The sequence below is a fragment of the Passer montanus genome, unplaced genomic scaffold (assembly GCF_014805655.1).
Source record: "Passer montanus isolate IOZ18808 unplaced genomic scaffold, ASM1480565v1 scaffold13, whole genome shotgun sequence".
Lineage (NCBI taxonomy): Eukaryota > Metazoa > Chordata > Aves > Passeriformes > Passeridae > Passer > Passer montanus.
Window position 1 is genome coordinate 8988288 of NW_024359832.1, and position 17401 is coordinate 9005688.

Consider the following 17401-nt stretch of genomic DNA (forward strand, 5'->3'; position numbering starts at 1 on the left):
GGACTCTGAGACATGCCCTTGGTCCAGATTAGCATGGCTTTGATGATGTTCTGAAAATGTGAAAAAAAATTACCAGCTCAGTGAGGATTTCAGAAAGGCTGAAGATTAATTCCCTAGAATGATAAAGATTAAAAAAATGAAGTACTAACATTTCTAGACATGTTCTTACTCAATTGCTTTCCTTATTCAGGACTTTCTACTGTATAATTGAGGATTTATTTTCTCTATTATCACCTTGAAAACTGAGCATAAATATTACAGATTAAGTATTCAGATTCTAATTTCTAATTTCTTACAGTATACAACTTCAGAATGCTGTCAATTATTACTGAAATTCCTGTTTCTATCTATAATCCAAACATGTGGTTTCTGATTTGAAACACTCCTATTACCTGTGAATGGTGCAATCTCAAAATGGAAGACAATCTACCACATTTTCATTTACATAAAAGTAGTCAGGGTGTATACCTTTAGAGAAACTTGCAATTTAGGCTTCAGGTTCCTTTAAAAAATGTTTTAAAGCACTATTGACAGTCTGAAGAGTCCTTCTGACTCTTATTAATGCCAAACTTGCTATAGTATTTGCTGACCTTTTGTAAAGGACCTTTCTGTATGTGATTACATTATATATATACAACAGCATTCTGCACAAAACTCCTAGACTCCTTCAGTGTATATGTTAAGAAATACACTAATGTTGGTAAGAGCTACACATTTCATTATGCACAAAGAAACCTTCTCAAGCATACTCATGTTAGTATTGAATTTTAATTGAAAAAGATCATTAGCAGTAATAGAAAAATGTTCACTATTTTAACTTTCAGTAAAGGGAAGATACATTTTATGACTTCAGGTTTAGGGGCATTTTCTGACCATCTCTTACACTGAATTTATCAAGCTCACAGTGATAAATGCATGTTGTCATAATCCTTCACTGTCACTGTGTACTGCTGCCCTAACAGCATCCACTCCTGTAAAACAGAACTACAATCAAAAAGTTCAAAATTAATAGCTGTGAAATCTCAAGCACTCATAAGCATGTGTTTTTATCACTTCCATGCTCTGCAGATCAGGTACTCTTGTTATTTATTATTTGTGACAGTGAACAATTCCCACTTGCTTTACTGAAAAAAGTGAAGAGCTGTTTGCATAACTAGCAAGGTGAAAAGAAAGATTCGAAACTGTTGGAATCGTTTCACAAGAACAATGTACACAGCCCAGAAGACAGTTTTCTTCCATAAGACTATAATATGCTGACTACAAGGCAGTATTTGCTGTTCCACCCTCTATGTTTAAAAGCAGATTTTACAGTGCGATCTGAATTTGTGAAGCACCTGAAATGATGGAGTCCTGGTACAGGGTCTGCTGTGTGTTTAATCACCCTCATCAACTTCACACTGGAAAAACGTGAATATTTATAATGTCTTAATGATGTAATCTGCACATCTGCTATATACAGTTACTATGTGATCTGCAGTTGATCCAGAGAGAACTCTGGGACCCACACCCCCAACAGCTAGTCCACACACACAAGGAGAGAGTGAAGCATTGCTTCCTGCTGCAGTTTGTAAAACATGTTCCTCAGTCCCTGAGATAAGCCACAGGATATGTAATATTACATGTAAGTACTTCTTTAAGTATCAGCAGTACTTTTTCTCCTAAAGAAGAAACTGTTTTGAGAGGAGAAACTAAAGGGAAAAGCATGGCTATAATGTTTCCCTTGAGATTTCTCTTTTATGCATTTCTTTTCAGAAATTAAACATGAAGGTAGTATCTCCAAACAATATATATTTTCGGTTGAAAAGGGAAGGTTAAATATGGCAACTGCAACAAAATTACTCCATCTGATGTAATATTAACATACAGGAAAATCTATCATAGATCAGGACAGCGAGTAAGATTTGCCCGTGGGCAGTGCTATTATCAGTGCACAATTAGTTGCAGATTGGAGACACTAGCCTCAGATCTGTGCTCAGGCCTGTGGTCTGTTTCCTAGCTGATTGAAAACCAACAGCTCTTGATGAAATGCTCTTTATTTAGGTACTGACCATTTGATTAAACGTATGGGTAATAATAAAGCTAGTAATTGACCAACAAAACATGAAATGGTGTAGGCCGTATTTTAATTGAGACATTTCAGTGAAGGATGGGAAATTATTAAATGAGACAGGATATGTTACATGAGAAGCTTTTATGGCAAAGTAATTTTCTTTAGTTTAAAAAAAATAACTCACATTGTAAATGTTAAAAGGAAGTCTTTTCTACTGTCAATTACTATAAACCCATCACAAAGTATGAATACTTAGTCCTTAATGCTAAGTCTTTCAAATCCTTGGACTTATTTAATTTATTTTTTACTTTGATAACAGATGGATTTTCTTTTATCCTTAGTAATTTGCATCAATAGTAGATCATGAAGACTTATAAATATATAAAGCCTTTTAGAAATATTTGGTAGAGTGATGCTTTAGCCAGCCCTTTCATACTTCTGTAACATTAATTCTCCAGGAAGTTTACCGTATAATTTAAGGAGTTTAGTCCCTTCATATATTTAATTAAGAACTAGTATAGAAAAAATACATAACTTTAGAATTCAAGGTTCCTAGAAAGGTGCACTAATGTGCAGATAAATTTTCAATTCATTCATCAGCTTCTGAAGGGCCAACTGAATAAAGCATCACCCAGTCTCCTTGAATATGATAAATAATAAGTGATAAAACATTTTGCAATATAATGAAAACAAAATTTTCTTAATTTATGCTGCACAGAGGAATTTCACACTGTTGCTTATCTTCTCATCCACATTAAAGAAAAAACAGAAGGATCCAGAATACCAGCAACACTATAAATAATTATTTAAAGAACCACTGTTGCAAGAAAAAGGATAAATTATATAAGCATCCAGTGATCTCTGCAAAACACAGGATGGCAAATGCAGAGCCATTTTGTAAACACTTGCACAAGTATCCTTGAGTTAGTTTCCTAGTTAGACAACTAAAGCTGTCTTGTGTATTTTTTTTTTAATTCTTGTGCCAAAGCACAGGAAACCCCCACAAGCAGCAAGTATTTCAGTAGTATACCTATAATTTCTACCTATGAACCTGGTGAATTTAAAGAGAATGAATTACTGTGGTGCACCAAGCCCTGGTGGTTTCCTGGTTGCTCAAGGGCCTGCCAGTTACTGAACCTATTGGGTGAACCCATGCATTACACAAACCCAGATGCTGCAAAACACCTACTGCACCTCGGTGGTAATTCTCTGTCAGTCTATGAAGTCCATGAAGTACTACCCATGTCTGCACTGTAGTTAGTTCAGATATGTCATACTCTTCTCTTTCATATGCATCTAGTAACAAATTGAGCAAAATACATGACCCAGACTTTGTGTTGCTATTCCTTGGGAAAACACTCATATTTTAAAGACTCTGTGAAAACAGGTACTACTCTGTTTCACCCTGCTGTCACTTTTGTTCATCAGAATTGACACCAGCTCTAGAAATAGCTGAATTTTACTCATATTCAGAAAAAATTGTATTAAAATAAAATTCAATTTAATTGAATTTTTCTAATATTATTAAAATTTAGGCCCTTATATTTCAAGAAGAAAAGGAAAACATTCAGCATATAGTCAGAAGAGTCATCTGAGTGAATTTTCTAAATTCACTAAAGTGTGACAGATCTTACCCAAGATCTGGGCTGAGGTTCAGAGGCTGTGCACATATTGCCCCGTTACGTAGATATTTCTAGTTTCCAGTGCAATAATTCCCTCCGTATAAGAACTTACAACATTACTTGAAAATTCAACAAATATTTCTCTCTCAAGTAAATCAATTACTGTCCTTCTGTAAACTTGTATTGCAATTGGAATATAATTACATGCTCACTGAAAATAGCACTTTTCTAATCCAGCAGAATGATGGATAACGTCTCTCACTATCACACAAGGCACATGTTATGTCATTATAACCAATTTGGAATACATGGATGGAGATAAGGAAACTGATTAAATATTTCATTGCTCAAATTTTAGGACAATGTAACCTCACTTAGAGCAGGTGTGACATGATGAGATCCAATGTATGTTAAAACCAGCAAGACCTTAAAAGTTGTGAATAGTGAAAATGTAAAATGGGGGCTTAAAATATCACTGTGAAAATATTAGGAGCAGATGAACTATTGCTTTTGTTTTCTGTTGGTTTATTATCTGTATTTCCACTCTTGTCTTTCACCTTTACAAAGACTGCAAACTACAGAACTATTTTCTCTTGTATAATATAGTGTTTTAATAAATTGACTTGCCATAAACCAAGAAGATTTTCCTAAGCAAATGGCCAGATTTCATCTGAAGCAAAGTTTTGCATTATGAAGTTGATAGGATAGTTTTAGACCAAGCCTTTCTTGTAAATATGCCTACAAGGGGTAACACACATCTCCATGAACAAACACCGTGACCTGTCCAACAAAGGGGGGACCAACAAAGGTAGCTTGACATGTGTATTCTTGCTGTACCATTACTTTAAGCAAGAATGTGTTCAACACTAAAATCTTACTTTTTTGAAGTGCCATTAAAGCCACATCACTTCCAGATCCTTTTAGAAAGATAATTTTACATTTGGATGTAATGCATGACTAAAACCTATTCTGCTATTTTGTAAATTATACTTATATACATGCTGATAACTTAAATGCAGGGGATTAACATCCAAACTGATAAATTGGTTTTCTCTGTCTATATTTTATTCTAATATGAAGCATTTTCTGAATATTACACAATTTATTGTCACAATTTACTGCAGTTAATACTAGCTAAATTTGATTGACTTTAGAGACATTACCTGTAGTTTCACCTGAGATAAACATCAACCTGAGAGGTCTGATAATGAATGAAAATTCAGTTAATTGCTTATATGTATTCAGGTATCTGCACATGCAGATTCTGTTCTATGAATTGGCATGTGTATGGCACAGACATTTGAAAATTCTGCTGAAGTTCTCACAGGTAAAATAATTTTCAACCCTGCCAAAGTGCACCATGTGCACAGAGTGCTTAATTTTATTTTAAATATTGTTCCTTTAAGTAAAAAAAAAGAATTTAGTGCTTGCTTTTTTGTTTGGCCTTGAGCTGCAGCTACAGAAGAGAGTTGCAGAAGACCCCCAGGTCTTGGTCATACACCCTGTTCATGCAGCTCTGTGCAGACAGCACAGGAACTTTCAGCTACCTAAACTGACATTAGGATGCTCACCCTCAGAGAGATGAACCATAACCAGAATGCCATGACAGTCTCCATGACTTCCTTGAGTTCATTTTCCAGTACAACACTGAAGTCAGAAACATAATTCTACCCCAGATTGTATCCCTTTAAATGCATTGTCCTGATGAAGGGTGTTTTTTTACAGGATAAGTCTCTGTGTTAAAGTAATTCTGCCTCTCAAGATTTGGTATCCAAAGGAAGTAGGGGCTACTTCTCGTATTTTACACTGCTTTGGGGCTGAAGAGACCTTGACATTTATACCTGGCGAGACAGAATAAATTACAGCACTCCCTCCCAATTCTCTTTGAGAAATGCTACAGTAGACAAAACGTTTGACACACAACACACAATATATTTCCTGGCCACACCTCCAGTCAAGAATCTAATTTGAATGGAGTTTATGGCAGATTCTTCACAATAATCACATGACCACTTAAAAATTCAGGAATTTTTATGCTGTCAGGTGGCAATTTTTCTTTACTTACAATGGGGGACCATAAAGCAATTTGTTCAGACATGACTGCAAGATAATATTGTCTCTGAATTTTTGGCAGGTGGAATCAGTATTTCTGCATTCTGGTTCTATCCGTGAGCAATTTTCAGCATCAGCTAATACGTACCTTCTGTACCTAGACTTAAAAAACTAACTTTACATTATCCATAATTAAAGACCTTATATCAAACACTTTGATAAATATCAATTTTATTGCTTCCTAATACTGCAAGAATGCTACTTGCAAGCACACATTCATCTCATTCAGTTACAAACTCAAACATTAGAACATTAAATCTATGGCAAAGCCTCATCTGACAGAAAAAAGTTTGCCTTTAAAAAATATACTCAGTCTTATTAGTAATTAATAAGGAAAATTAGGTTTTGAAAGACAATGATAATGGTTTTCTTCAACTTCTAATAGTTGTGCTGTTTATGGTCCACTCTGAGTAAAACTGATCTTTTGGGGCTATGCTGCCCCAAAGACTGCACTTTAGAAACTAATGATTTCAAAACAACTTTTTTCCTAAATGAGAGGATTTTTTTTTTTACTGGTATGAACAATAAAAAAGTCACATCACTTTTACCTACCTTGCAGTTTTAAATGGGGCCAGAACATTGTTTCTGTTCAAACCTCCAAACCCCAAAATTTACTCTAATGTTTTTCTATATTCTCCTTTCACAAAAAGTAATAATAAATGGTTGCTCCATGCTGTTTGTATGTGCTATATATACAGCTAATCCTTTGGGGTTTTAATACCTCCAAAAGTTGTTCTTAATTTTAATTTTAGATCTCTTGTCAGTGAAAATGGCCACATAAGAGTGAGCAAATGACTCATGCTAAGCACATCTCCACACAGTTGGACAGCTTCAGTGTGTATCACTGACATAATTCAGGAACCTGACTAACTCATACTTCAGTATAATTACATTTTGAGATTTTGACTTGTGTTCATGACCTGCTCTCAGTTAAATATTTTTAGAGGAAATTGCATTAAAATACGAAATAAAAAAGTTTAAAATCTCCTATGGATTATTCTGGTTTTATTCCATTCTAATTCTTATCACCCATTTCAGAAGCCCCCTAATCTTAGTTACTACAGCATTACTGTGATATTTTGTCATCCACAACAACAAAATACAAGTGATCTTGGGAAGTCTGTTTCCTGAAATATATGCAAAACAGTAAATAAGTCCTAGCTTGAAATACACCTTTATACATGTCACAATTTTCTTTTACAAACTTAATTAAAAATTAAAATAATGCAAATTTATATACAAAAAATAACAATAATTTAAAATATTTTTTGATCCTTGACTGTAGCTGTTGGTTTATTTTTGTCATTTCAATTATCAGTTAAAATGAATGCGTAGTATATACTACAAAAGTCTAAAATCTGATAATAGAAAACAAATTTACTCTTCCAAGAAAGAAAAATCAGGGAAGAAAAATAGAAAAATACCATATTATCAGCACATGCTGAAATAAAACCATCTAAAAAGGTAATTTTTTTTTAATGGAGAAATGTAGAACATAAGTTATATGGAACATATTACATGTAATATGGCCTAACACTGAAAAAAGTATATTTTGCAACTTTAACAGTTTAAAAGTCTGCTTGGAAGCAGACTTGCTTAGAAAATCTTCCTGTTAAATACTGTACTGGATTTCTCATATGCTTCTATCAAGATTCCCTCTATATATATAGTAAAAATTATGTTAATCTTGTTAAGATTAGTAATTAAGTACTAAAATGTTTTGCAATTATAGTGAAGAGTTCAGAGTACTTGTCAAGGATTTAGTTGACTTATAATGCTAACTACTTCTGAAGTTTGTTGATTTTCTTTTATATTTTAATGCAAAACCAAACTGATGAGTTTTATATGTCAAAGTAGCCTAGCATATTACTAAGTACATAAACCTTATTAAATTTTAAAAGAAAATACTTAAAGGAAAATGAGTCTGAAGCTGCAGAGATGAAACAAAGCTGTACTGATGGTCAAACTAGCAACTATCTCAAATACTAGAAAACCAGATAACTAAACAAAAACCTTAAAAAAAGGAGAAAAAGGAAGAAACACACTCAGAAACATAAAGACTGATAGCAATAGTAAAGCTGCTAACCATGTTTATAACCCAAGTTCACTTTGTATAATGCCAGAGAGCTGTCTGAGTTGATAAATCAGATTCTGTCCTTTTAAAGATGTTTCTTGCTACCCCTTGCCTATAATAGTACAGTTCTTTACTTATTCAGAGCATGTATCCTTCTTTACTCAGATCCTGTCCCTTTTGGCTCTGTACATCTCTTGGGAGTGCAGAATGATTCAATGGTAACTTAGTCATTTGTGCACTGTACAAGATGATTTTACTGGAAAGGAAAAAAATAAAAGCTGCACTTATCAGTGGAACACTTTCTGTTAAATAAAGATAATTAAAGCATCAATGATACATCCATTTCATGTTTAATTAGCCCCTCTCTCATCATAATTTGCTACTGAAGGTGAAATGTGGGTCACTTTTAAAAACTAATTGTAAAATATTTAACATAATACAAAATGAGAACAGAAAATTGAAAATACTTCTGTATGCTTTCCACTAAACAGTATGAAAGTTAAATGTGTGAAAGAAGTCAGCAATGTAAATGTTTATACTCAATAACAATATTCTTTTTTTGACATGGCAGTAGAGCCACAATGACATTGTTATTTTTATGATTATTATACTGTAGCATATTTTCTTAGCTTAAAGTTGTGAAAAAATTTAATTTTTAGAGGTGTTTGGGAATATAAAAAATAGCCTTTGAGATAAGCCTGTCTGTGTATGTGTGTGTCTGTACATAAACAAGAGGAAAGATTATACCCTTCTGTATGGTTAAACTGATTGCCTCCTTTATAGATGAATTTGGGGTCTTATTAGGGCTGCTGGGTATATGTGCATGTTTATGAGGAAATTGATCCATTTAGTTTATAGATTCAATTGACATACATGACAACCAACTAGTCAAAATACTTCTGCAATATTGCAGCAGACTGATTTATGTTTGAAATTGTATTAAATAAATTAAATGGCTGTGGAACAAGGATTTTTTTTCAGAAATTAATTTCTATGTATTCCACTTTCAGGAAAGTTAAGACTTTACAGCAAATGCATATAATTTTGATTAGAGTGTCAGCACACTGGTTTGATAAACATTTTTTTCATGAAACAGTACATTTTCAATGAGAAAAGGCTTTGGGATTTTTCACAAAGAATTATAGAGTTAGCTAAGAAGCCAACGTACAGGTACAGAAATAATTCTGCACAGGAATTAATTTACTGTTTCTATAAGTTCCACTTATCATGACCAATATCTCTTAAAAAAAAAAAAAATCTCAGCATTATAACTGGAGTGTTTTAAAGACCCAAATGTTTTAAAGAGCTAATAATCATTTCATAGTAAAGCAAGTAAAAAAGAAACCAAGATAAGGTGATGGCTAAGAAATATAAAGATATAAAGAGTGTTTAAAAGGCTTGTTCTTCAAAGAGTGGTTGGTAATGTGAGGACTCATGATTGAAATTTTCACTGAAATAAAACTGCTTTTATAACACTATTTTACACTGTGAGACAAAGAGGTGGAGAAGTATATATTATAAAAATATATATGTAACTAAATTATAAAATAAACAAGTATTTACAATTAAAATTCATTATGAGATCTATGATTAAGTATGTAACTCTCCAAGCTGTTAAGTGATTCCCCTTAGGCACTGAGCTTTCATTATCTTTGGCTGGAAATCCCAATATCCAGGCTCCTCACAGGCAATGTGCAGCACCTGGAGGTTTCAAATTTTAAATCCATGATCCAGAAAACCACTTACTTAAACTCATCCCCATTCAATAAAACACTTCTGTACAGCTTTAACTTTTGGCAAGTGATTAAGACCTGTGGAATGCTAAGTGTTTTAAACATTTGTAGTACTTTACTGAAAAGGAGAGACTTGATAAGTGAGAGGCTAAAAGAATACTTCAGAGTAATACCATGATAAGTAAGACAAGGATAAGAGTTAAACTTGCTAAAGATCTCCTAAAAATAGCGACTGTGAAATATCAGAAGTCTACTGAATACAGAATTTTGCTTTAAACTTTATATAAAAGACATCATAAGGAGGAGAGATACAAATTGTTTGTGGTTTTCTCCAACTACCTTCTCTTATACAGTCCTGTATCAAACATGATTTATTTTGAAACACATGTAAGAATTCATTTCATCACCTTAAAAATTAAGTATCAAATCATGGGAATGAAAACAACCTGTGTTCCCTGGGGTACACCAGTAGGTCATGTAAGTAGAGACTTTATCTCCTGTCTACTGTATTGTAGTTATAAGAAAGTATCAGTTACCAATTCTAATTACACTAATGGGTAATTAGCGTCACTCTCCTCTCCAGTAACTTAGATCAGGTATGTTCTGCTGGGTCCACTTATTTGTTCTAAAATTTTATATGCTGTCTAATGTCTCCTTAGAACAAAGGGAACTGACAATGAGTAAATAAAGGCAGTCTTAGAGATTTCAAGTAGTCTCCCTACCACAGTCATACCATTATGCTACTGGTTCTGTTCCAGAAGTACAGCAGAACAGAACTATGAAACAATCTGATATACACCCCATCAGAACCTTTTATCTGCATCTGCTTCACATTTCTCTCTAAACAATTGTGCTGAATAAGAGCTCCACATGGTTTGGGTGTTAAAAAAATGAGAAATACTTCACTGTCAATGTTTGAGATGTGAAAAGTGTACATATTGTTTATGCAAGTAAATCTTAATGTGCTCAGTACTATGTAAAATGAGCAAAAGTATACAATGTCACTCAGCAACAAGCTGGCAAGTACACACAGGAAAGTAGAAACAGAGGGTTTGTGACTGATAGACTCTCCCATAAAGTCTGTTATTTAACACTACCTTTACTGTTTTCTTGGACAATTTCCAATTTATGTGAATGCTTTACAAGTGTGAAAATACTCTACATATTTAAAAATAAATAGATAAGACATTAGAATACTGGCTATAAACTACTTGAATAAGTGAACATTCATAACAGGCTAATATTTAACACAAGAACTATCAACACTGAGGAACTGGTTTGCAGCAAACAATTTAAGTAACAGAGCAATTCAAGGTGCACTACTTTGTAAAAGTGCAATAAAGCCATTTTCTTATACTAAGTTTTCTCATATATTTTATATCAAAAGAAATCCTTGGAATATATTAAGTAATTCAAAATATATTACTAACATAATAACTAATATTATTAACATATTATAATCCATATGTTTAGCTGAACTGCAGTATCAAGAAAGAAGCAATATCTGATTAGCATACATTCCACTGCTACTTTTATTCCAGTGTTTGCTAAAATGGCAAATCTACTCTGCGCTTAATAAGCCTTAGGAGATGAAAGATAAACAACTTAGTAATTTGTATTTTATACAGACTATTCTCAAACTGAAATTGTGATGTATTCTGTAGGAAGGCATTAATGAAATGTGTCACACAGAAACTACTGTGTCAAACATTCTATAAGCCTGTATCACTTGCAAAGCCACATATACAAAAGCACTGGTGCACATTACAATTACATTATTTTGGTGACCTGAAAGACTGGAGGGGGTGGCTTACACAATTAGTTTTATGCTACTATATTTTAAGTATTTCTGAGCAGAATGCAAATACTTGCAACACTTGTAAAACTTCAATTTTAGTAAGCTAGCAAACATTTCAAAGTATAAAAAAATGTCATCGTGTACTATATTTACACGTCAATAAGTGGAAAAGAAAGCACTTTTGTCAAACTAGTCAGAATTTCCCTATTCCAGGCTTACATGAATCAGCATTCATTTGCCTCTAGCTTCCTGTGCAACGTGCATTGCAGTTGAGAAAGCGTTCAGGATGTTATCTTACACGTACTATCACCCAAAAAGTACTCCCCCGAAAAAGAGGGACCTCTGTTCAGGGTACATAAGCGTCTTATAAAATAAACGGAAGCCTTTCTTTAGAAGCTTGATTCCCCTCTGTGCTACCCCTATCTTATTTCAAGGACTGTAAAAACTGTCCCTACCGTCACCACTCTTAGGCTATCGGAGCTTCACTGAACCGAGCCCTGGCAACACAGTCGAGACCAGAGCCAGCCACTCGTGGCACCCCTGAAGGCACATTTCGCTCCGAGAGGTATCACGACTACAAACAGAGCTATGCAGCAGCTGGGCGAGCAAATTAGGGCCTCTCAGCGTGAATGAAATTTCATGAGATAGGCAAGAGGGGCATTAAAAAAAAAAAAAGGAATGAGAACATATACTGAGGTGCGATTCTAAACTAACGTTTATGTGTATTCAGAGCAACTGCTGCAATGAGTGCAAATCTCTGTGGTGTAAATTAGAGCATAGATAGGCTGTGTAGATTAAGCCTTTTGGTCCTAATGAAAGGCCCGGTAATTACAGCCATTAACGCTTCAGCGCTGCGGCTGCAAATCCACTCTCACCCACAGCTTTAGCAAGCGTCAGGCAGGCAGCAACCCCCTTTTCCCGAAACAACTGGCTGCCGAGGCGAAACTTTCCTCCTCAGCCGGAGCTGACACATCCCTGAGGCTGGGAAAGCATCTCGGTGGGGAAAGCGCCGGGACGGGCTGATGGAGGCGGGGCCGGGGAGCGGGAGGGGGCTGGCGGCTCCGCCTGCTGGGGGGTCCTGGTCTCCCCTCGACCCCCCCAAAACCGCCGGGTTTGGCCTCCGGGAGCGCGGCTGATAAAGGCATCTCAGGCTGCCTCACAGCTCCTGCCGGGACTGGCGACAGAGCCCGGCCTCCGCGGCCGGCTGCCTGGGGCAGCGCCGGCTGCACGGACGGGCTGGTCGGCTGCCGGATCTGATAAGCGGAGGCAATGATAAAAAAAATATAGCAATGCAATAAAGATGTCTGACTGTTCTTCCTTCGTGCTGTGTGTTGGTCTGTGCACCTGACTGCCTGCCTGGAGGGAGGGGGGCGGGGGCACCAGACTGAACGGGTCACTGAACCCTGGCGGGGAGTGTGCCTGTGCCAGTGTGGGAGGCGGGGGGACGGGCATGCCGGCTCCCTCACCCTTTCTGTGTGCGTGTGTCTGCGTGTGGGGGCCCGCGGGGCGCAGCGCTCTTACCTGCTTGCTGTACTTGCTGCTGGCCTGGCAGCTGTACTCGGAGCAATGGTCCGAGCCGATGGAGATGTTGTCACCAGCGCCCACGAAGGTGTTTGCTGGGGGCAGGTCCTGCACGGCCTGGTGCTTTTTGCCAGCAGTGGGGGACTGTGGGTGCAGCTGGACAGTGGGCAGCGGTGAGCTCGACTTGTAGTGCCTGGCCAGGTCAGGGCTGCCTGGGCCGCCATTGACCGAGCGATATCGGCCCATGCCAGGGCTGTCCGAGAGCTTCTCGTTCACACTGTCGTAGCGCTGCCCATTGGGCTTGGAAGCCTCAACAGTAACAATGCTGCTGTAGAGGGGCTGCTTGCCCTTCTTGCCTTTCTTGTCCTTCTTGGGCTTCTTGGCCTTGTCATGCTGCTGGGGGGTGAAGAAATCCTCATGGTCCTTCTTGCCGGCCTCGTAGCCGTGCTTGCCCTTGGATCGGCAGTAGCGGGCCATGACCACCACGAGGATAAGCAGGATGACGGTCATGATGCCAGCCACCACACCAATGACTATGCTGAGCCGCTGCTTGCTCAGCTCATAGCTGGGATCACCAGCAATGTCCTGGGCCAGTGGGGTGTGAAGGCTGCGGGCCACCTGGCTCTCCACCACAGTGGCATTGGACAGGCTCTCATTGACAAAGACATGGAGCAGGGCAGTGGTGGACTGGGGTGGCTGCCCACTGTCATTCACCTGCACAACCAGGCGGTGCAGGCCATAGTGCTTGGGGGCCAACTTGCCCACCAGTGACACCACACCACTGGCCGGGTCTATTTCAAAGAGTTTGAATGGGTTGCCCCCAACAATGCTGTAATTGAGGTCAGCGTTGAGACCTGTGTCAGCATCAGTGGCGACCACTGTGGCCACCACAGTGCGCATGTTGCTGGAGGGTGGCAGCACAGTGTAGGAGCTGTTGCTGGGGAAGGTGACAGTGGGTGCATTGTCGTTCTCATCCATCACAAAGAGAGACACGGTGGCTGTGGCAGACCGTGGTGGCTCACCCCCATCCACTGCCTTCACCTTAAAGGTGTAGCTGGTCTGCTGCTCACGGTCAAAAGAGACAGTGGAGAAAATGGTTCCAGTGTCATTCTCGATGGAGAAGATGCCGGCTGCCTGTTCGTGGTCTCCAGGCTGAATGGAGAGGCTGAGCTCGGCATTGCGGCCCTTGTCAAAGTCCATCACAGTCACCATGCCCACGGGGCTGTTGGGCTGCAGGTTTTCTTTCACATAGAAGGTGAACACATCCTGCATGAAGCGTGGCTCATTGTCATTGCGGTCTGACACTCGCACCACCACTGTGGTGGAGCCCTGCAGCGATGGCACCCCCTTGTCCCGGGCCGTCACCTGAAATTCATAGGTGTCCCGTTGCTCACGGTCCAGCACTGCCTGCACTGACACATCCCCAGAGTCAGGGTCAATGCTGAAGATGCTGCCCGGTGCCTCTGAGGAGAGGGGTGAGGCCTCCAAGGAATAGGTGATCTCAGCATTCTTGCCACTGTCCGCATCTGTGGCAACCACTGTGGCCACCCTCTCTCCAGGCAAGTTGTTCTCTGGAAAGGAGACCTCCAGCACAGCCTGGCTGAACATGGGAGGGTTATCATTAGTGTCCCCAACCCGCACCAGCAAGGAGTTGTTGCTGGACAAGCTGGGGCTGCCTGAGTCCACAGCCACAATCACCACGTTGTAGTCACGGACAGCTTCATAATCCAGAGGGGCCGAGGTGTGGAGGAAATACTTGCGCTTATTCTGTGGCTCCCCTTCACCCTCACTGGCCGGTTTGAGCTGGAAGGGCACATCGCCCACCACAGTGCAGGTCACCACACCATTTTCACCTTGGTCCCGGTCTGACACCTGCACCAAGGCAATGGGGGTGTCCACCAGCACATCCTCGGCCACGCTTGCCACCCCGTCCCGGAGCGGGATGCGCCCGATTTTCCGGATGTCGATGGTGGGCACGTTGTCATTTTCATCCCGGATGTTCAGCACGACAGTGGCCTTGTCTGTCTTGGGGGGCTGGCCTCGGTCTCGGGCCATGACAGTGAAGCGAAGCTGGTTCACCTCCTCCCGGTCGATGCGGTGCAAGACGCTGAGCCAGCCCGAGTTCTCATCCAGCCGCAGTAGGCGCCTGACGGACTCAGTGGCCGCCCCGAAGACGTACTCGATCTGTCCATTCACCCCCACGTCCAGGTCGGTGGCTCGCAGCTGCAGGATCGGGGTCCCAGGGCTGCTGTTCTCCGCCAGGTCCGCCTCATAGACGCTCTTCTCGAAGCGGGGGCTGTTGTCGTTCACGTCGGTGATCAGCACCCTCAGGATGGCCTGCGAGGACCGGGCCGGGTCGCCGCCGTCCCGCACGCGGAGGCTGAGCTCGTAGGAGTCCCGCTGCTCCCGGTCCAGCGCCCCCTTGACGATCAGCTGCGGCTGCTTCTCCCCGTCCAGGGTGTCGGCCACCTGCAGCTCGAAGACGCTGCTGCGGGCCGCCGCCTCCGCCTCCTGCCGCCGCTTGCTGCCGCCGGGGAAGGGGGCGCTCTCCGGGGCCGCCGCGGCCGAGCCGCCCCCGCCGCCGCGCCGGCCGCCGTCCCCGCCGGGCTCCTGCAGCAGCTCGTAGCGCTCGATGCCGTTGCGGCCGAAGTCCCTGTCGGTGGCAGTGGGGAGCAGGTAGAGGGTCCCCACGGGCCGGTTCTCCTCCACGGTGAGCGTGAGGACGGGGGAAGGGAAGGTGGGGGTGTTGTCGTTGATGTCCAGGATGATGACCCGGCCCTCGAAGAGGTCCACCCAGCTCTGCGAGGGGCCGATGACCGACACCTCGAAGTCCAAGAAGCACTCGTTCTCGTCGAAGATCATCTGGCACTGCGGCAGCTTTTCGCGGTCGATGCGCCGCTCTGTGGTGCTCAGCTCCCCGGTCATGTTATCGATCTTGAGATAGTCGGAGCCCGACTCCAGGCTGAATGTCACCTCTCCGGAGCCTGTCACGATCCCCAAGTCGGAAGCCACGTTGCCGATGCGAATGTCGGCGGGTCCCTCCTCGGCCAGCCGGTACTTCAGGAGCTGCTTAGCCGCTGCGAGGCTGACCCAGAGCGGCGGAGGCAGGAGGAGCAAGAAGCAGCAGCAGTAGCAATGCACAAAGCGAAGGAAGGTCCGCATCTTCCTCATCTTCCTCGTGCCGAAACCCCCCGCCCTCCTCTCACTCCCGCCTGTCCCCCAATAAACTCCCCTGATAAGCCAACAGTGCGGCTGAGAGTCCAGGTGATCAATTATAAAATCCTCTATTTCTGGAAACTTATTGTCTCATGACTGCTGCAATTGGTGGTCAAAACCCTGCTGCTGGCTCCTCCACTGCCTCCCTGCCTTCCAGTTGCGGTATACTTACAGTTCACGGGACAGTGGATTTTGCTTTTTAAAGATTCATCTCAGTAGATAGGATGGGATTTTCCTCCTCCTCCCCCTTCTCCTCCTCCTCTCTGATTTTACTGTAATCACTTTGCAAGGTTTGCAATAAAAGCAGGAGCAGTACTGTACGATTCGAAGCCCCCCAGGTTGTCGTCTTCAACACTAGAGTTAACTACAATTCACACACTCTCTCTCTTTTCCCTCTCTCTCTCTCTCTCTCCCTCTCCCTCTCAGCCGTTTACGACCAAGGCAATAGCTTTATTCTTCCCCCTCTCTGCACACACAGGGGAAAAAATTGTGATTTGCTTTATTCAAAGGGCTTGGGTCCGGGAAAACTCCAAATCCTCTTAGCAATAGGCAGTTCTTAAAAAAAAAAAAAAAAAAAAAAAAAAAAAAAAAAAAAAAAATCCCAATAATGTCGGTGTCTGCACAGCTGACAGGAGAACCCCGAGTATTACAGTGCAGTCCACAGAATATCCCCTTTGGCTGGCAGAAAAGCACCCAAATCCATCTTCAGAGATCGCCTAAAATGTTCAGCTCTTTCTCCGGAGCGGATTTTTTTAACAACTCTGCGCAAGGTCATTAGTCACAAAGCAACGATACAGAAACTGCAGAAGCCGTTTGCCCAGAATTTGCAAGGCTGGAGATAAGAATATAGACACACAACAGTCCCAAGTTTGTTTTTGCATCCGCAGTTTGTGTGTGTGCCTTACCTGCATTTGCACTGCATGTGTTAAAGCAATCTGGATCTGCAGCACTGAGAGCGATTCACAAATGAGATTGCAGTCTCTCTCTCTCTCTTTCTCTCTCTCTCTCTCTCTCCTCTTCCTTCCCGTCCCAATGCAGGTAACCAGATCTGAACTTGATCCTTTCAGTTCAAAGGTTAGCAACAAAACTATGTGTCCAAAGGCGATTATTGGTCTCTCGTAATTATACCCGGAGCGGAACAAGATGTAACTGGATCCCCCATGTGAATTAACACAGATTCTGAATTACATCCATATAAAGCGGAATGGCAAAGGGGAGGGGAAAAGAGCCGCGACGCGATTAAAAAAATTACAGAGTTCTATTTGCAAATAAAAT

General features: G+C 41.0%; 1 protein-coding gene across 1 annotated transcript in view; it reads right to left on the bottom strand.

Annotated features, from left to right (window-relative positions):
* PCDH7 (protocadherin 7) overlaps positions 1-16072 on the bottom strand; it is a 262286-nt gene extending 246214 nt beyond the window's left edge. Inside the window, exon 1 of the mRNA XM_039699003.1 lies at positions 12911-16072. Coding sequence (XP_039554937.1) covers positions 12911-16072 — 3162 coding nt within the window. The remainder of the gene's footprint in view (positions 1-12910) is intronic.
* Between the last annotated feature and the right edge of the window lie 1329 nt (positions 16073-17401).